Below are 21,191 nucleotides of genomic sequence, written 5' to 3'. Positions count from 1 at the left end.
CTACAAGGGTGTATAATTGTCCTTATCTAATCCTTATCTAATCAGTCAGAAGTCGCAAGAGACTTCCTTTCTGGGAAACTGGAAGCCAGCTCACACCTGGGCAAAGGAGAGGCCAACACACATGCCCTTGTCCCCTAAATCACATTCCGATGAGTAGCCTATGGGACATTGATAATAAGGCAAGTGGGACATTGAATATGGGCATCAATAAGATAAGATAAAAATATTATCGTCCACACCAGCAGATGATCTTTCTGTTTATTCTAATCGTGTGCTTGTCTGCTCAAGCTAGTTACCCCAGGATGGATTCTGATTGGCTGTCAATGTTTTTATTGGTCAGGATAAAATCGGTCTGAAAGTGATTCCAACAATATCGTTTCTCTGGGCCATTGTCGTTATAGCTGTGGTGTAAATTCTGCTATTCTTTAATATTGAGAATGACTTTTAGAACTAGATCGTTATCTTTATCGTCCTTGGTGTGAACGGGCCTTAAACGATTATTTCTTGGTATTTAAGAATCAATATCAGTTCATAAAACTTGTAACTGCAAATGTTCATAAATTTTTTTTAACCCAGCCTTAGCAATTACTGTAATGATTCTGAACTGTAAAAAGCCTTCATGTGCTTGTAGAACTTGTAATTACATCGTGTAAACTTTCTGAGAGCTACGACTTGTACCCATAGACTGTAAAAAAAGCTTGTAGCCTACCGTGTGGCCGCTGTACCACCTGACCACTGCAGATTTATAATAGCCTAACTAATAAAAAAAGTTCAGACATTTTTATAGACAATTACACAGTAAGTAATCAAATAAGAACAAATAAACAATTACATCCAATAGCAATACAATATAGAACAAAGATAGGCTACAAATGAAATAAACAGCTGTGAATAAGATCAATTTCCACAGTTTAGTTAATTTCTTTTGAAAAAATTGTCATTTGATTTGTGCAACTAAACCTTTACACAACCTTTACACAACCTTTACTTTTCTTCTTCTTTTTTTGTACTCAAGTATTTTACATTCTATTTTGCATTCTACATCTTGCAACTCCAGTTTTCATTTACTTTTATTGTATTGAAAAGAGCAGATTTCTGCCTAACATTTACTTTCTTCTACAATTACTAAAGAAAGTCGGATTTGGAATTACATGAATAAGTAAATTATTATTATTATTATTATTATATATTGGGTGTTATTCTTATGTTGCTTCGGGACCTTTATTTTGAAGGCTAATCACTCAATCGTATCCTTTTGAAACGCCTTCGCAGTGTTTCGCTTCACGCTTCTAGCTGACGTATGACCATAGACAGTATGCGTATGACATGCCTGGAGGATAAAAACATTGCCAGTTGCTCACAGGTAGGAAGCAGAATTCATAATACTTTACTTTAGAAAGAGTAGAAACTAAAAGCGCGTCCTAATATGTATAATATGTCCTAATATGTCACATAGTTTGTTATCAACAAAGAAACCTAAATGCACTGCCCGTTGCTGAAACATATTTTTCTCATGATATGTCTGGCAAAGTAATTATGAAATTATTTAGACGTGACATTGGCTGTGACTTAAAACTTAGGGAGCTGCCTACCTGGGGTGCGTTTCCCGAAAGCATCGTTAGCCAACTATGGTCGCAAGTTCCCTCGTTGCCAATAGAGTTCAATGGACATTGCGATGAACTTGCGACCATAGTTGGCCAACGATGCTTTCGGGAAACGCACCCCTGGGCAGCACCTATGTTGCCAAAAAGTGCTGTCTAGGTATGCTGCTCACTGTACGCACGTACTGCATTGTTTGTTTAATTAGGTGAAGGACTGTGAATGCACTTTGCCTGTCCTTCACATCCAAATCCTTTTTCGCCCTAGGTCCGGACCTTATTTCATCCCTCAGGGGTCTTCAGAGGCCATGGGGGGGAATACAGGTGTGTTTGGAGCAGCTGAGTTCATATCAGAGCTCTGTCACACTAATGTAGACAGACCCTTTCCTGTGTGGCAGAATGGCACCATCAGTCCCTGTGTTAACCAGCTTATTTTGGGATCACTGGCACATGCTATTATTGCTATCATCAGTGCCTGTTACATTAGTGTGCCCAGGTGAGTTAAAGCTATTATATAAGGCTTATGCTGAAATATATTACCATTCAAAAAGTTTCCAGTTTATGAATTGTTTCATGAGCATCAAATCAGCATATTAGAATAATTTCTGAAAGATCATGTGACACTGAAGACTGGTGTATTGATGCTGAAAATTCAACGTTGCCATCACAGGAATAAATGACATTTTAAAATGTAAAAAACAGTTCTTTTTAATTGTAATAACTTTACAATATTACTATTTTACTGTATTTTTGATCAAATAAATGCGGCCCTTGTCAGCCTAAGTGACTTATTTTACTATTTTACTACCCCAAACCTTTGAATGGAAGTGTATATGTGAAAATCTCAAAGTGAAAGTCAACATGTCATGAAATCAAAATGGACTGTTTACTTGCATAAAACGCAGTCTTATTCTAAAGGGTCAACAGGTTTCTCTACAGGTTCAAGATGGTCATGCAGAATCGCTGTGCTGACCAACAGAAAAATTATTGTTTTGAAAGTGAGCTGCCTATTTGCAATAGACAATAGGCCTTTTTAGCCAAAAATGTTGCCAACATTTCGTAAATGTGACTGCAACTTTAGTCATGATCCAATCAATTCTGGTTGTTAAAATCAAGTCCCGACCAAATTTTGTTTAATAACCCTCTCAGAAATACATCATATTATGGATTTAAAGTGGGTTGCATTTGATATTGACTTTCATTTTGTTGATTATGTTGATGTCAAAATACTTGTATATATACTGTTTATAATTATTGTTTTATTACCTACAGACTTACCCATATTGTATCCTCCCTTCCCATTGGCTGGGGCTTCAGGACCGCATCGACCGTGCTGTTGGCTCTCTTTTTTTTTGGAGACTTGGTTCTGGTTTTTGAGCTCCAGGCCCCAGACATTTATCTGGATGTCTTAGCCGATGGATGTGGCATACTGGCCTGGATGGTTCATTTTGGGGCCGTTTTGGCCTTACAAAGGACAATGTACAGAAGGACTCGAGGTCCTGCTGTGCTTCCTTTGCTGCTTATTCTCTCCATCCCTAATCTAGCTTTTATCCTCACTGCCTACATCCAAGAAATCAATCGCCATGGAGTCTCAGAGCCTCTGCTGGTTGTCCGTCTTGCTCTAACAGTGACCAGGGCTGCTCTGGTGCTGGTCTACCTCTTTGGTTATATATTTCCCTGTTACAGAACTCAAACGGACCTTCTGTCTTGTAATTCAGAAGATGATGTTCCATTGATCATCTCGTTTGAACCCAATGAAGGGGTGACTGTAGCCGAGGATGGCTGCAACTGGCTGTCCAGGCTGCTCTACCTTTGGCTGAACCCTTTGCTGAAGCGAGGTAAACGTGGAGAGCTGGAGAGTCCATGTGACGTCTTCCAGCTGCCACATCGCTTACGCACCAAAGCAGTCAATCTTCGGTTCTACCAGTGTTGGCAGAAATGTCTCCATCCAAGAGGTCAGGAAAAGCCTGTGAGACTGGATCGACTTTCAAGAGGAAACCTGCAGGACAACTCTTGGAGTGAGGCAGAGCCAGAGAGGATATGTGAAGGAACGCAACATGATGTCAAACTTCTGCATGTGTTGCACAAGGCCTTTGGTCTACGCTACTACCTGCTGGGTGTGTTGAAGTTAGTAGCTAGTATGCTAGCTTTTGCAGGACCCCTGCTTCTCGGTCAATTGGTTGGTTTCATGGAGACAGAGGGGGCACCACTGAGCAAGGGTGTGTGGTGTACCGTGGGACTGTTTGCTAGTACCTTTCTTGCTGCCCTGCTGAGGAACGTCTTTGTTTATGAAGTATCAAAGGTTGCGTTAGAGGCTCGGGCTGCTGTGATTTCCACCATATACAGCAAAGCTCTAAAAGTCAGTGCGCCTGCTCTGGCTTGCTTCAACATGGGTGAGGTTGTCAACTTCATGAGCACAGACACAGACCGTGTGGTGAATTTCTTCAACAGCTTCCATGAAGTTTGGAGTCTTCCCTTCCAGTTTTTCCTTGCACTTTACCTGCTTTACCTACAGGTGGGCGTGTCCTTCTTGGGAGGAGTGGGCGTGGCCGTGCTGCTCGTGCCTTTGAATAAAGTCTTGGCTTCCCGAATTCTGGAAAACAATAAACGTATGCTGCTACACAAGGATGGGAGAGTGAAGGTGGGACTGTTTTGTAGGCTATATGTAAATCTAATGATCTGGAATATTTTTTTATTTAATCCCCCGGTTTCACAGACCAGGCTTAAAGGGATAGTTCATCCAAAAATGAAAATTAGCCCATGATTTACTCACCCTCAAGCCATCCTAGGTGTATTCGACATTCTTCTTTCAGACGAATACAATCGGAGTTATATAAAAAATTTTCTGGCTCTTCCAAGCTTGAAAATGGCAGTGGTTGGCTGTATGTCTTTGGAAGCCCATTAAAGTGCATCTATATTCATGATTAAAGTGATCCACACATCTTCGGGGGTTAATAAAGTCCTTCTGAAGTGAAGCCATGCATTCGTGTTAGAAAAATATTAATATTTAAAACTTTATTGACTAAAATAACTAGCTTCTGGCAGACAACTGTACGCATCGTTTTACGGCAAAAGAGTAACACTTGAACTTGACGCACAATGTAATGACGAACACAGTTGCCCAGCCCTGTTTATTTGAACCGCGAGAGGCGTCAATTGCCGTCATTACGTTGTGGATATTTTTCCTACACGAACGCATCACTTCACTTCGGAAGGCCTTTATTAACCCCCGAAGACGCGTGGAGCACTTTTATGATGGATAGATGCGCTTTGTTGGACTTCCAAACATAGATATCCATATAAAGGCTAGATGTCTTAAAGGGTTAGTTCACCCAAAAATTCTGTCAGTAATTACTCACCCTCATGTTGTTCCAACCGCGTAAGACCTTCGTTCATCTTCGGAACACAAATTAAGATATTTTTGATGAAATCTGAGTGCTGGGTCACTTCTCCATAGGCTGCTAGGTGGCCCAAACTTGCTGGCCCAGAAAAGTTATTAAAGAGATCGTTAATATAGTCCAAGTGACTACAGTGGTTCAATCTTTAGTATATCAAGCGACGAGAATACTTTTTGTGCGCAAAAACAAATCTAGTTGGTTCGCGTAGTGTTTTTGCGCAGCGCGTCTGTGTTACACGTCACCACGTAGGCTCACTATTGGCCGACGCTTGTCATGTGTGTGATGCGTGATGACGTATAACACAGACGCGCAGCGCAAAAACACTACGAGGCCCAGAGAGAAGGAAATGAATAGTGGAATAAAGTCGTTATTTTTGTTTGTTTTTGCGTACAAAAAGTATTCTCGTCGCTTGATATACTTAAGATTGAGCCACTGTAGTCACTTGGACTATATTAACGATCTCTTTAATAACTTTTCTGGGCCAGCAAGTTTGGGCCAGAGTCATAGAGAGAGAGAGTTGCGACACTCCCATAGACCTCCGTTGTAAATAATGGCGGCGCTTTTAACCGCCTACTTCCGGGATATGAAGATCGGAATAGTTCCAAACACTGTCATTTGGGCGTTGGACACCATTCACTTACATTGCTGCGCGTCGAGTTGTTCCAGAGTTAAGTTGCCGAAATATCGACCTCTTTTGAATTGTCAACTGTCTATATTGTATCAGAGGCCCTTTGCGATGCTTATACTGGTCTTCATTTGTACATGCACAGCGTAATTATTTATATTTTATGTTGGTTGTTTCAACCAATTTTCAAGCACTGCCTGCTAGCTAACGTTAGTTAGCTAGCGCGACTTCGTCAGCTAAGAGTTCGGTAATGAATCGCTACCACCTTTATAGCAACTTTTATTTAATTTAATTTTTTGGGATATACTAACTTTTCATTATGTTATTATTGTCTTGAGTGAAGCGGCTTGTGAGAACAATGCTGGACCTTTAGGATTGTTATGGCCATCACCAGTCCTGTCTGTTTCATGGATCACCTGCCCCTGGTTTTTGTTTTTCTTGTTCACACACACAAGCACACATTTTTGTTGTCTGTCATTGTTTAATAAAAAATATTTTATTTGAAAACCTTCATTTGTATCAGCCATGCTTAAATTCGTTTTTAATCTGTTATAGTTTTGATAATGTGTATGGCTTAATCTTAAAATAATATTCTTAATCTTAACATGATCATGTTTCACGTTGTGGTCCTGGGGGTGGCCACTTTCATCAGATGAAGTGAGCTAGCTTCTAAGCGAATTCTGAACGGACCGCCACGGCAGACCTCTTTGCGTGATCACGAAGGTAGGCTAATGGCTGAATCAAAATTTATAAGCAAAATCACGGGAATCAATAGCCTAATACAGCCCAGTTGTGCTAAAATAAATATCATGAGACGTCCATCATCAGATGAATGATATGGAAAAGTTAAGTTAGAGCCGCTAAAGCCAGTGCTACTACCCATGCGAACATGAACACTAAGCTTTTCCCTCCAAAAATATAGCTTAAAACTTATCTCCAAATGCAAAACTGACATTAACAAAATGCAATAATGCAATAACAGCTGAAAAAGTACTTGGGTGTGTGTTTTATTTTATATTTACCGTTCAATAATGCAATCGCTGCTGTCTGTCCCATAGAAGAACATGACAGCCAGCGTACGTTTTGGAACTATTGGGGCTTACATGAACCACGTGACAGCCATAGCGGCGACATCAAAGAGTGTTGCAACTCTCTCTCTCTATGGCTCTGGTTTGGGCCACCTAGCAGCCTATGGAGAAGTGACCCAGCACTCAGATTTCATCAAAAATATCTTAATTTGTGTTCCGAAGATGAACGAAGGTCTTACGCGGTTGGAACAACATGAGGGTGAGTAATTACTGACAGAATTTTCATTTTTGGGTGAACTAACCCTTTAAGGCGGAGTCATTTCCGGCATCACCGGCGGCCATCTTAGCACAGGGAAGCTGTGAATTAAGGTGAGTGATCAGCACGCACACAAATCCTCTTATCTCGCTGAAATCTTGACGGATTTACAAACGGTTTGGTTTCTTACAAACGTTATTAAAGTGGCTATAATTCTTTCATATGGAAGTCCATTGTTATAATTATTCATATGCATGCAGTATCATAACTACATCTCTGACGTTTATAACAAACCAAACCGTTTGAAAATCCGTAGAAAATTGAGCAAGTTATGGTTATTTAAAAGTACATGCACCATGTTACGAGTGAGCGAGCACCCTGAGGTAAGATGGCCGCCGTGTGCGGACGTCGACCTCCATTGGCTAGCAGCGCGCACGAGACATCTAGCCTTTATTATATGATATCTATGCTTCCAAAGACATACAGCCTTTCACTGCCATTATAAAGCTTGGAAGAGCCAGGACATTTTTTTTATATAACTCTGATTGTATTCGTCTGAAAGAATAATGTCATATACACCTAGGATAGCTTCAGGGTGAGTAAATCATGGGCTAATTTTCATTTTTGGGTGAACTATCTCTTAAGCCTAGTTTGGGCTGTTTTAGCTGAAAGCAACTTGCACTGACATATCTTAAAATATGCCTTTTACATTGTTTCGTCTCAAGATGCACACAGTAATGTTTCATATATGGCACGTTTATAAAAGCCACATAAATTCCCTAATTGAACTAAGGCCTAATCCTGGCTTAATCTAAGCTCTGTCTGTAAAACCGGGCCAATATGTCTTTGAATTTGGCTTTAAGCAAATGCACTACCATTCAAAAGTAAATTTTTTATTTTTATTTTTCTGAGAGAGAGATATTAATACTTTTATTTAGCAAGGATGCATTAAATTAATCAAAAGTGACAGTGAAGACTTTTATAATGTTACAAACTATTTTTATTTCAAATAAATGCTGTTCTTTTGAACTTTCTATTCATCACAAAATCCTGAAAAAATTTATTGGGGTTTACACAATTAAGCAACATTGATGATGATGAAAATAAGAAATGTTTTTTGAGCATCAAATCAGCATATTAGAATGAACTGAAGGATAATGTGACACTAAAGACTATTCAGCTTTGCCATCACAGGAATACAGTAGATTTAAAAATATATGAAAATAGAAAGCAGTTATTTTAAATTGCATTTAAATTGTACTTTTAATTAAATAAGCCTCGGCAGCCTCGGTGAGCATAAGAGATTTCTTTCAAAAACTTTAAAAAATCTTGCCAACGCCAAACTTTTAACAGTAGTGTAATACAGTGGTTCTCAACCAGGGGGCCTGTGCCCATTAGGGCCCCTCAGCAAACTTCCAAGGGGCCTCAATATGACTTAGATAATTTGCACAAATGCAAGACAAAAGAAGCATTAAAATGAGCTAAAACCACTAAAAATCAGACCTTCTAGAGCTGTCTAGACCTGGTAAAATGTAAATGAATAAAATCTTAAAATTCCATTGGGCATTTTTTTATATAATAAAAAAGTAAAGCTCTAAAAATTTTATTGGGTAGAAATTAAATATAAATTATTTGTAAAAAACATTGTCCTTAATCCTTATCCAGTAAATCGTCTGGAGAAGTCATGGGGACTTTTAAATATTGTTGTTGACGACAGGAGCCTTGAATTCAAAAAGGTTTTCTACCGCTGGTGTAGTAGCTTCCAGTGGATAATCAAATATCTGATATCTTTTGTCTAAAGCTAATGACAGAGATACTCTTTGGAATTCGGGTCCTGAAGTACTATAATTGGGAGGAGCGCTTCACTCAAAAGATTGCGGAGGCCCGTAAAAAAGAGCTCCATCACCTGAAAGTTCTGAAGTACTTGGATGCTGTATGTGTGTACACCTGGGCTGCTCTGCCCGTGGTCATCTCTATCCTCACATTCATCACATACGTCCTGCTGGGAAACAATCTCACTGCTGCAAAGGTGTGTAGGTCACAACACAACAGCCGTCATATAGTCTTCTTTTTTAAGTGTAATATACCACAGCTTGGAATGTTTCTTTAAAGGGGAACAGAGTCTGCTCTGCGTTTAAATATTTTAATTGGCTGCATTTTATATTTTGCTTGGCAGGTGTTTAGTACTCTGGCTCTTGTGGGGATGCTCATTCTTCCTCTCAATGCCTTTCCCTGGGTGCTGAATGGAACCCTGGAAGCTAAAGTGTCATTAGACCGCATTCAGCGTTTCCTCACACTACAGGATCAGGACCTCACCGTCTATTACACTCAAGGTACTTGACCTGTTTCTTAAAGGTTAAAATAGTCCATAGCACAACCCAAAAGTCTGGTGTTATTTTATGTTTTTCTCATTGATTGTACTGTTATAACATGGCTCTCTGGAATACTTTATTCTGATGCAGGGTTTCTGTTGATAAAGAGCTGATAATTATTTGATATAATTAATTAAAATTGAAAATAAATAATTGTAAAAATAAAAAACACACAAAAAATATTTGTCTACTTGTCATGTGAACATTATCTGATGTTGGAGAACCATAAACATGCAACTGTGTTTTTAAATGACTGAAATAAAGAAAATACCTGAAATGAAATAACCTGAAATGTAAATACAGATAAAGGAGTTTGAATGGCAAAAAAGTTTGGGAATCACTATTCTGATTCATCAGTGTTTTTGTTTTGTTTTCTTATTACTTGTCATTTAAACACGGTCACCTAAATTAAACTCTTTATGTAGGCAAATTCATATAATTAATAACAACATTGATGTAAAGATTTAATCAGTGTATTTCATATCTGTCATTTATTTTTCTGCAGTGTGTCCTGAGGACCCTCTGTCTGCTGTTCAGATGGACCAGGCGAGTTTCTCCTGGGTGCAGCCAGTGGATTCAGATTCTGTCAGTGTGCCTGATGACAAGACAGAGGATGGACCACCACCACCACCACCACACAGCTTTTATCTGCACGCACTCAATCTCAGCATTAAAAGGGTATGTGCAAAACATTTTTTGGTTGTTTCTTCAAATATGTTGTCGCAGGTTTGAATAATGCAGAAGGATGTTAGTTTGTAAATGTCTTTGCTTTCTGGCTCCAGGGCTCTATGGTGGCTGTGGTGGGAAAAGTTGGTTGTGGGAAAAGTTCTTTGTTGGCTGCCATAACAGGAGAGCTTACCAGGTACTAACTACAAAGGCAACAGACAGTAACTTCATTTTTGGACAAAAATTAGTTATTGATATTTTTGGGACATTCACACATTGTGGATAAGTATCTTGAGTCAATTCCGTTGTATTTTCGAGAAAATAATGGGTTGTCTTAACAGTAACTTCCAAAAGCACAGGAAAAACCAAGGCAGAACACCGTAACACCAGTTAAATTTCTTTGCCTTTGTTTTGGAACGCTCAAATTGAGTAAGAGGGGTACCCTGCTATTGTTTAGCTGTTGTTTAGAAGTTACTGTGCCGGCCTGGAGTTATGGTATTCTGCCTTTGTTTTACTGTCCATTAAAATTTGCTGCGTTTAAATTATGGTGCAGCGTGTGTTATACATCTGTCACTGAAGCACTTCTGACACACACAATACCTGAATAAAATTGTAGGTAAAGCAAATAGTTGAGTGGTTGTTTTGACTAATAGCATTTAAGGATGGCCCATTGCTCTCGAAATAAAAATGATATTTGAGATGGCTTTGGAAGTAGACATAGACGTAGAAACGTAGACATCAAGGTCAAGTAACACAAAAGATGCATTAGACAAACAAATTAGATAGATCACAATCTACTTCATTTAGCTAGCTACTGTAGCAGCCTGTAGCAAAAATAGGCTAGTCAGCTATCCAATAAATATGCTACCAAACTGTTCCATATTACAAAGCAATTGTAAATCATCCAAAATAAATGCCATGATCACTAGATTTTATACAGGTGTTACTATAATGATTTTGTAAATGGTGATCAGCAACCAAATATTTATAATGTGGACGTTACTGCCATTTGCCTTGGTGTGACTTATCGCTTTTTGCAGACAATACAAAGGCAGAGTACAGTAACTTCAAAATAGTGGTCAAAAGTCAAGTTTGAGCTCCACATTTTTTTCCATTTCATATTTTCATTTCTAAAACATCTAATTGCCAGATTTCCTGTGTCATACCTATCACTAATTTTGCTGGCAGCTAAAAATCTTTAAGGCATTTTTCTCAGTTCCACACTCTAGCAAGTATTTTGCCTTTGTAGGGCAGTCTTGCAATGTGCAAAATAAAATACCAAATTTTAACAAATAAAATTAACAAATTTGAAAACAGTTTTGCTGCTTAATATTTTTGTGGAAATCATGATACTTTTTTCATAGGAAGTTCAAAAGAACATAATTTTTTTCAAATAGTAATCTTTTGTAACATAATGTCTTTACTGTCATTTTATTACATCCTTTCATTTGTTTCCAATATTTAAATATTGATATTTAAATCCCTCATTATTTTTGCATTTTCATTTGAGTGGTTCAGATATTACACACTTAACATCATTCATTATTTTGTGGTTTTGTCTCCTGTAGGTGTGGAGGGGAAGTATCTGTTCAGAGAAGAGAACAGGGATTTGGATTGGCCGCCCAGGAGTCATGGATCCAGCATGCAACAGTGAAGGACAACATTCTTTTCGGCAGGGAATTTGACAGCATGTTCTACCAAGCTGTGATTGAGGCCTGTGCCCTTGCTGATGACCTAAATGTGGGTGTATATCTAGCTATCTTTATTTTGCACACGTTTTTTTTTTATGAATTGCTTGTTTTGAAATCTATGGAAAGTTCTAACTGACACTGAGCTTTGCTATTTTGTTCAGATCTTGCCCGGTGGTGATCAGACAGAAGTGGGAGAGAATGGTGTGACTCTGAGCGGAGGACAGAAAAGCCGTCTTGCTTTGGCCCGGGCTGTTTATATGGTGCACTTTTTTTTTTTTTTTTTTTTGTCATATAAGATGTTTGATTGATGCTCTAAAAGGCCCAAACAGAAAGTTCTAACATATTTTGCCAGAAATATGATGTGTGTATTTATTGTGCATTCCATATTTCAGGATAAAGAAATCTATTTGCTGGATGATCCTTTAGCAGCTGTGGATGCTGATGTTGCCCACCATCTCATGGAGAAATGCATCTTGGGAATTCTCAAAAACAAGACCAGAATTCTTTGTACTCATCGGATAGAGTTTGTGGATAAGGCAGACGTGGTGGTGCTGATGGACAATGGGATGATTGTAAAAACAGGTACCAATCGTCACAGGCATGCCCTCTTTGCTATTTACTGTCAAAAAACATGAACTTTGTGAGTTTATTGATGAATTGACTTGAATTTACTAATAAAACTCTCTGTTTTGTCTGTTTTTGTGGTTAAGGGACACCAAATGAAGTCCTTTCTTTGGTAAAACCCCCTAAAGACAGCAAGAACAACAGCAATGCTAAGGAGAAAGGTAATGATGCTTTTCAAATGAGTGAGCGAACCATTTCCATTTTTTTTTCAACTGTGATTATGCAAATAAATCTTCTCTCTCAGATGCTATAGTCAGAGAGGAAGTGGAGGCCAATGAGCCGGAGCTAGAATCAGAGCTAAAGATGTTTGGGGAGGAGCAGAAACAAATGGGAAAGCTGTCCTGGGCTGTGTACTGCTCCTTTTGGAGAGCAGTGGGTGGATGCTTGGCTGTTGCTGTTCTACTCTCCCTTTTCCTAATGCAAGGTACTAACAACTATCAATCTGAGCTGTATGTATTATAAAAGCATCGCTGTAAGATAGTCACTGCACTACTGTACAGTCAATGCTTTGATTTGCTTTATACAGCCACCAAAAATGTGTCCGACTGGTGGCTCTCTCACTGGATTTCACATATGAAGGACAATACGACTGAGCTGGTGTCACTGTCAGCTGATCCACTCTTGACTCTGACTTTCCTGTCTCCTGAGAGACTTATGTGAGTTACACGTTTCGTTAAATATTTTTCTCTATTGTTTACGCAACCATTCAAAAGTTTGGTATCAGTAATTTTTTTTTATGTTTTTGAAAGCTTCTGCTCACCAAGGCTGCATTTATTTAATCAAAAATACAGTAAAACGGTAATATTGTGAAGTATTATTGATGCAGTGTGATGCAGGCAGACGAGCAATGATTATGTCAGAGATCAAATTTTGAATAAGGAATAACACATTTTATTAAATATAAAGGTAACAAATGAATTGAGTAAATATTAGATTTGTAATAGGATATAAGTTTCAAGATAAGATAGAAAAATAAATCTGTTTTAGTCAATAGATTATAATAAAATCCAAAGTAGTGGATCTAATAGATGAATTTTGTGAAGATCAGAGAGTATAGAGAAAGACACGTTAGTTACACGTTACTTCACTACTTACTATAGTAATAACAGTAAATCGCATAATTACAAGTAACTAATCCTAAACCAAACCCAAACCGTAACTCTATAATACGTACATGTAGTTAATTAATATTACACAGTACTTATTTGAGTAATTACAATGTAACTACATCACCTTAAAATAAGTTGTCACCGAGAAGAAGCTCAGAGAGTCTTCTGAGACTAAACATTTTATATGCTGTGCTTTGGTAACAGAAAGAGACTAGGGAAAGTACTTTTTAACCCTTTAAACCTGAAGTGTTTTAATAACCATGTGAATTTAACCATTTTGATAAACTCTTAACGAGTGCTGAGTCGTCCCTCTACTGTAAACCGTAGTGTACCGCCGGCGGAAATAAACTATCTATAACTAGCTACGAAATAAATTGATCAACACAAATAGGTATCATTTGAAAGCTTAGAGTCTGATTAACTCCTAAGTAGTGCTGAGTTATTTGCTGATAAATAAATAAAATATTTTCATAATTTCTGAGATTTTTTTTGTACTATGTACTGTAAAATGTCAAAAACATCAGACAGCTCAGATAGTTATGTGTCATATGTCATTTGAAAGGTCTCACAAAGGAGAATACAACAAGCATAATTGTTTTGGCCTTTACCTTAACTTCAGCAAATTTTTGCAGGTGAAGGCTCCCCCCCCCCCCCCCAGACCCATATGTAAATAATTTACAGATGTTGCATTTATGTCACGTTTTTGCTTGTAACTACATAAAACATGCTCAGATCGTGGCAAAGCATTATTTACAGCAGATTCTCCTGATTAAAAAAGAGCCCAAACTAGTTTTTTGTTGTGTTATTGCATGTCAAATAAGAAAGATATGTAAAATTTCCCTTGAGCACACTTTTTTGTCTTTTATCAGCAATTTCTCAGCATGAGAATGTCCAAATGTAATTTTTTTTCACTCTAAAAATTTCAAACGTTTTCTATCGAACGATACCTGCCTTTGTACTCTCCTTGTTATCTTTTGGAGTTATGAGTCTTTACTTTTGTGTGTCACTCAGAAAAAATAACTCAAAACATGCCTTTAAAGCTTAAATGGTTAAAATTCCTTGTTCTTCTCTTGCTACCATTTAAGGCTGCACTAAAGACAAAATGCATCCTATCAGGTGTTATTAGGTCACCATGTCCTTGTACGCAATTGTGGTTTTAACACCTTTAGCAGATCTTGCATTATCTCATGTTTGCAGAAATGAAATTCAAGTCAACATGTACAGGAAAAAATCATGTAACATAAGGCATAAAAAGGATCTAGAATTCATAAAGAAATGATTAATAGGATTCATAACAAAACATAGAAGAAATGAATATTATCAATATTAATATTAATAATATTATGATATCATCCATAAAAATAATAAAATTTAAAATGTGAAAGATTTCACATACATTAATATTATACAATTTTCAGCATCATTAATCATTGTAATATGCTGATTTGGTGCTCAAAAAACATTTCTTACAATTATCAATATTGAAAACAGACGTGCTGCTTAATATTTTTGTGGAAACTGTGATATATTCTTTGATGAATAGAAAGTTCAGAAGAACAACATTTATTTAAAATGGAAATAAATTAAGTGAAATAATGACTTCACCTTCATAAAGGCAGAACATTCTATAATTACATATTTTCCAATGCAATAAGACTTGCATTTTAATACTAAAATGTCATGTTTTTTGCATCTGAAATGAAAATAACATGTAAAACATTGGAATGTTTACTTGGAGTCTGGATATCTCATTTCTTATGTCTTATAATGTTCTGGTTTAGGTAGATAATTTACAGAAGTTTCTGTAATTCTGTTTCTGTCTTGTGCCACAGATGGAACTCATTTAACTTGACTTGATTGGTTTATCTCTCTCTACTCCATAACTTATCAGATTTCATGCACCTGACAGAGGTTCAGAGACTTCAGGAAGTATGAGCTCTGAGCTGAAGTTTTACATGACTGTGTATGGATCTCTGGCGGCAGCCAACACTGTATTTACAGCTGCCCGTGCGTTTCTCTTCGCGTATGGAGCAATCCGTGCTGCTACTGTCATCCATAAGAGACTTCTGTCTAGTGTACTGAAGGTAATGATCGTTTTCTCTGCATCTCTGATTGGGAGCTAAGCCCAATTGCTAAAAAATCTCATTTGTTTGCAGGTGTCACTCACTACTTGGTTTAATATTTTGTATCTAAAAACAATTTTAATAAATAATCTAAATGCAATATTATTATATCTAAGTCATTGCAATTATTATAATATATATAATGTTTTTTAAATGTGTGTATTTACATTATTCATATGCTTCTCCCATTCTAGGCCACTATGACGTTTTTTGACACTACACCCTTGGGCCGTATCCTGAATCGATTTTCCTCAGATATTTACTGTGTGGATGACTCTCTCCCCTTTGTCTTAAACATCCTCCTGGCCAATGTGTTTGGGCTGGTTGGGATGCTTGTCGTCATGACCTACGGGCTGCCTTGGGTGCTTCTTCCTTTGGTTCCTCTGGGGGTTCTTTACTATCAAACTCAATGTTTTTATCGTCACTCGTCCCGTGAGCTGAAACGCCTGTGTAGCCTCACTCTCTCTCCAGTTTATTCACACTTCTCTGAAACCCTCAGCGGCCTGTCCACAGTGCGGGCCAGTGGACACACTGCCAGGTATGAAAACTAGCTCTACTTTTTCCTCAAATCATTTAAATTACCTTGAATCAGGGTTTGGTTTTAAAGAAATGTCTGTGTAACTTAATATAAAATGTATTATACACACACTGTATAAAGAAAATAGCTCTTTTTTGGACCATTCATTTTTTTTTTTTTTTTTTTTGCATTGTGACATTATTAATTGATGCAAGAAATCTCCTTCTCACAATACAATAATAAAATCATTTATTTTTTCTTCAGCATAAATTAAAATCAGTACAGCAAATGCTACCATTTTACATTTAAATAATGTGTAATTTTGTTCATATTTTATGTTGCATAATTCATTAAAAAGTGATTTTCACTCGTGAATTAGTCATTTCTTCTGTAATATTATGTCATTTTTCTCATTTGGCTTTGAGGTGAAATATGACCTGGACATTTTACTGATGGAAAGATTCACCCCTTACAATGAATACACATATTTTTCAGTTATTGTTTTTTACTAATAATGAAATAAACAAACATGGTTCTGTGTTATGTGTTCTCTCAATACTAATTACTAACTAACTAAATTATCTACTTGATAATATTACACTGAGATGAACGTTGAATACAATTGACTAATAGTGATTATAATCCTGAATAAAACTTTATTTTGATGTGTTTGAGAGCAGATTTGAGGAGGAGAATGAGAGGCGTGTAGAACAGAATCAGCGATGTCTCTTCAACAGTAATGCTGCCATGCAGTGGCTGGACATTCGGCTGCAGATGATTGGTGTTACCGTAGTAACCGGCATCAGCGTGATCGCTGTGATCCAGCATCAGCTCAAATCCATTGATCCAGGTTAACCTCTTTATGAGATAAGAGTATAAATTGACATTTTTGGCATTTAACAGATGCTCTTTACCAGAGTGAATTAAAATGGCTTTAGGTTCATGTCAACAGAGCATTCTCTACTGGGAAACAAGAGCTACCTTTACAAACAAACAAAAAAGATTTTTATTTCTGTATTTTAATTATTTTTCAAAACATCAAATCTGAAACCAGACACAGTCTGTGTCTTGTGCAGACACAGACAGATTCACATGTACTTCATTGGTCTCTTATGGGACATTTAGGAAACTTTGCTCAACTGCACTATTATCCAATTTCACAAGATCATTGTCCTGTTCAACCATAACGCATTTAAAATGGTTTTAAGATATTGAAATTTGAAGTACTTCAATCTTCTCTTCTCTTCTGCTGTACTCTGTTCTGTCAGGTCTGGTAGGTCTGTCACTGTCCTATGCACTATCCATCACCAACCTGCTGTCAGGGCTGATTTTCAGCTTTGCGCAAACAGAGATGCAGTTGGTGAGCATTGAGCGTACCGAGGAGTATTCCACTAACATTCCGCAGGAGCCTCAACAAGCCAGCATTGAGGTAAGAGGAGTGACCGTTAGCCTAAAAGCTGAATCAGGACCAGCTGTGATTTTGTAATTTTTATTTTATTTTAAACAGTTTCAAAACTTTTGGTAAGATTATTAGTAATAGTCTAACCTTTCAATAAATATATTTAATTTATAAAAAAATATATATACACAGTTGTAATCAAAATGATTCTACCCGCATTGCAAATCATGTTTATTGGCTAAATTTACAGACTTTCAGCTGTTTGCAATGAACAAATCAAACAAAATTTATTGAAATGGCTCGACACAACAAATGTGGTTCCCCCAAAGTCAACAAAAAATTCAATTTTTAATGACTTCTGCCGTCTCAAAATTATTGAACCCCTTCATGGCAAGCATCTTTAGCTGTTATGACCTGCTGCAAACAAGATGTATAAGACAGCAGCTTCTGGCAGCATTTCTAAGGAATCTTAGCTCATTCCTCATTAGCAATGGCCTCCAGTTGAGTAATATTCTTGGGTTTGTGTGCTGCAACTGCCTTCTTCAAATCCCACCAGAGATTTTCTATGGCAGGGGTTGGCAATCTTTTTGTCATGAAGTGCCATTTTTAAGTTTCGGGTCCAATTGGATCCGAAAACCAGAGGTCCGACCCTTGAAATTGCGCGTACTACGCATCATTTTACTCATTCCCCTAGATTTTGTGCTCACACCCAAAGTGCACGCACACAAAGCCGCCTCTCAGCACTAAATTGAGCTCTGTTTCGCTGCTTCTTGCTCTTAAACAGTCAAATACACACAAAATAATGACAAAATGTCAGTCTTGGCGAGTATTCACGACACATAAACAGTCAATTACGTTTTAAGTGAATGTAAACAGTTGAGAAAGAAACTGCATGTGTTACAGTATAAAAGATCCAGATGTCAGGTCTTAAAGTGACAGTAGCCCCATATATTGACAGCAGCCTGTATAAAACATTAAAAATGTCCTTAAAGTGTATAACATACCCTTAGCTGAAACTCTACCATCTGCAGGTTCTAGACTCGTGGCCTGAAAAGGGCAGTGTTGAGTTTGTGGGTGCTGTGTTGGCGTACAGGCCAGGTTTGCCCAACGCTCTTGATGGGGTCAGCTTGGAGGTTTTACCTGGGGAGAGGGTCGGCATAGTTGGGCGCACAGGTTCGGGGAAATCCTCTTTGTTCCTTGCCCTATTCCGTATGGTGGAGCTGAACCAGGGTCAAATACTGCTGGATGGAGTTGACATCAGCTCGGTCAGGCTTGGTAACTTGCGGTAAGTGTTGCAGTCACTGTTTGTGTGACACATTTTTATTTTGTTAGCCAGCAAAACTAACATTCAAAAATTTGGGTAAGATAAAGAAAATTTCTTTGAAAGATTTTTTTTTTTTTTTTACCAATAAGCAGAATTTATTGATTAAAAGTGACAGTGAAGACATTTATAATGTTACAAAAGATTTTATTTAAAACAATTCTGTTCTTTTGAACTTTCTATTCATCAAAGAACTCATGGTTTTGACAAAAATGGTAATGGCTGCTGAAAATTCAGTTTTGACATCATAAATTGAAATTGTTATTATAAATTGAAATATTTTTTCACAATATTACTCATTTACTGTGATTTGATCAAATAAATTCAGCCTTGGTAAGCATAAGAGACTTCTTTTAAAAAAACATCAGACAACATTACCGACCCCAACCCTTTGAAGAAATGTCAAAAATGTGTTTATTTGACAAATGATCTAAGAATAGTCCAGAACTGTAAATATTCCTTATGCATTTTACTTCACAAGTCTTTGCCATAAGTCTTGTCTTAGTTTAATTTTTTTTCAAAATCCTAAAACGTCTTCCAGAAAAAAGTTCCAGATTAAAAGTAGATTTTTAACCTCAGATTTTCAGTGTTGTTTCAAAGTCTCAGTGTGGTCTCACACTTTAAGTCTTGTGTTCAAGTAAGTATTAGTTTTATTTGTTTCGCCCTCTATAGATCAAAGCTGGCCATCATCCCTCAAGATCCCTTCCTCTTCTCCAGCTCAGTGCGAGAGAACCTTGATCCCCATGGCCATCATCCAGACTTCCGGTTGCTAGACGCTCTTGAGCAATGCCACCTGGGAGATGTAGTACAGAGGATTGGTGAGAGTTGATCATCTTTGATTGTTGTGTTCAGTTTGTTCAATTCAAATCCATCTTCTCTGAAAGGATTTATCCAGGACATGAGAAAATGCTTTTTAGTTTTCATATTAATTAATTAATTATGTTTTGCCAATGTCTGTCTATCCCATTACAGGTGGCCTGGATTCGGAGGTTGGAGAGAGGGGAAAGTCTCTGTCTGTGGGCCAAAGGCAGCTGCTGTGTCTTGCTCGTGCTCTGCTTACAGAAGCTAATGTATAAAACTAATGTATAAAGAACTTCAAACAAATATCCATTTTTCCCTCTTATATTAATTTTGTACTTTATTGTTAATTTATGATCCAATAGATTTTATGCATTGATGAGGCCACAGCAAGTGTCGACCAAAAGACTGACATGGTTCTACAAAAAACCATCAGAGAAAAATTCAAGGATAAAACCGTTCTTACCATCGCCCACAGGTCACAAACTGCTTTTATACTTGCATATGATTTATACTTGAGTGTTTAATTTTTTTAATTTTTTTATTAAACTTGATACTGTTGTTTTATTTTTTAAAAAAGAAGGGGAAAAGATCCCTTTATCCAACTTTTCTTTAGTAATGCGGAACTGATTTTCAGTTTAAAATGTCTAAACGCAGTCACACCCAAGCGCACAGTTTTGTGAGCCATTTATTAAATGAAACTGACAACAGATTTGTCATGTTCACATTGTAAAAGTATATTTGCAACTCTTTTATGATCGTTAATACCCTGAAGTTACCAGAATTATCTCTGTTAACCTTTGTACCGAACAACCACATTTATAACATACTAGCAGGTATTTTTAGGTAATGTTAACATGCTAGTTAGTGCATGATTAAGTTTAAGTTCATCACTGCTTTAAGAAGTTTTTAAAGTCAGATTGAAGTTAATTTAGTTTTTAGGGTGTCTTGTTGTCTGATTGATAGCACTCAAAGAATCAAAACCTAGTAGAGACCCTTTTTTTCTTTCACCTTTTCTATCTACTTTTTTAATTATCATGTTAATGTAAAACATCTGTCAAGAACATTTCTCTTGCCATACAACCCAACCTGGTCTTTCTTATCCCACAGACTGAATACAATCATGGACTCCGACAGAGTACTGGTGATGCATGCTGGGAGGGTGGTGGAGTTTGACAGCCCTGCTGCTCTGTGCCAAAGAGAGGACTCTTTTTTCCAGAAACTCTTACGTGGAGGGGAAGAGCAAGTTTAAAATACTGTATTTCAGAACCGAATGTTGTTGGAGTCCGATGAATGGACATAGCATATGTGCAAATACCTGCAGTTTATATCATGTTGTGCCATGTAGAACAATGTAAAACTCAGGGAAAAAATTTTGTTTCATAAATGGTCACATTTTTAAGGATTAAAATGTAAGTCTGTTTTAGAAGTAAATGTTTTTTTTTTAAATTATTTGTCTGTTTCAGATTTGTATTTTTTATAAGAGCATCTACTCAAAGTAATTTTTTCCTTTTCGAACAGGTAAAACATGTGTGAGAGTCTCACTGTATTCTAATATTTATTTCTGTGGTTTGAACACATTACCTCTATGGAGAACTGACAATGCATAATTGGTTTCATTAGGGGTGTGAACGTTTAACCACATCTCCACCCAGACAACCTGGGT

General features: G+C 37.3%; 1 protein-coding gene across 1 annotated transcript; it reads left to right on the top strand.

Moving 5' to 3' along the window:
* The first annotated feature begins 1,267 nt into the window (after nt 1-1,267).
* On the top strand, nt 1,268-20,974 carry abcc10 (ATP-binding cassette, sub-family C (CFTR/MRP), member 10). The gene is made up of 22 exons (XM_082156187.1): nt 1,268-1,363; nt 1,867-2,094; nt 2,871-4,239; nt 8,707-8,934; nt 9,082-9,238; nt 9,783-9,955; nt 10,060-10,139; nt 11,512-11,683; nt 11,796-11,894; nt 12,027-12,216; nt 12,345-12,419; nt 12,503-12,682; nt 12,785-12,914; nt 15,259-15,451; nt 15,685-16,028; nt 16,688-16,857; nt 17,276-17,436; nt 18,438-18,691; nt 19,400-19,545; nt 19,700-19,797; nt 19,891-20,003; nt 20,636-20,974. The coding sequence occupies exons 2-22, from the start codon at nt 1,907-1,909 to the stop codon at nt 20,775-20,777; spliced, it is 4,662 nt and encodes a 1,553-aa protein (XP_082012313.1). The 5' UTR covers nt 1,268-1,363; nt 1,867-1,906; the 3' UTR covers nt 20,778-20,974.
* Nucleotides 20,975-21,191: the final 217 nt, after the last annotated feature.

Source organism: Leuciscus leuciscus, assembly GCF_965113295.1.
Source record: "Leuciscus leuciscus genome assembly, chromosome: 23".
Taxonomy (NCBI): domain Eukaryota; kingdom Metazoa; phylum Chordata; class Actinopteri; order Cypriniformes; family Leuciscidae; genus Leuciscus; species Leuciscus leuciscus.
The sequence above is the reverse complement of the archived record's forward strand: the minus strand, read 5'-3'. Positions and strand labels throughout refer to the sequence as shown.

Bases quoted from the DNA above. Each gene is read 5' to 3' on its own strand.
- abcc10 (XM_082156187.1), top strand. From the start codon at position 1,907: ATGGGGGGGAATACAGGTGTGTTTGGAGCAGCTGAGTTCATATCAGAG. The intron at 16,029-16,687 runs GTATGAAAACTA...GTTTGAGAGCAG, and splicing joins GCCAGTGGACACACTGCCAG to ATTTGAGGAGGAGAATGAGA. The intron at 19,546-19,699 runs GTGAGAGTTGAT...ATCCCATTACAG, and splicing joins AGATGTAGTACAGAGGATTG to GTGGCCTGGATTCGGAGGTT.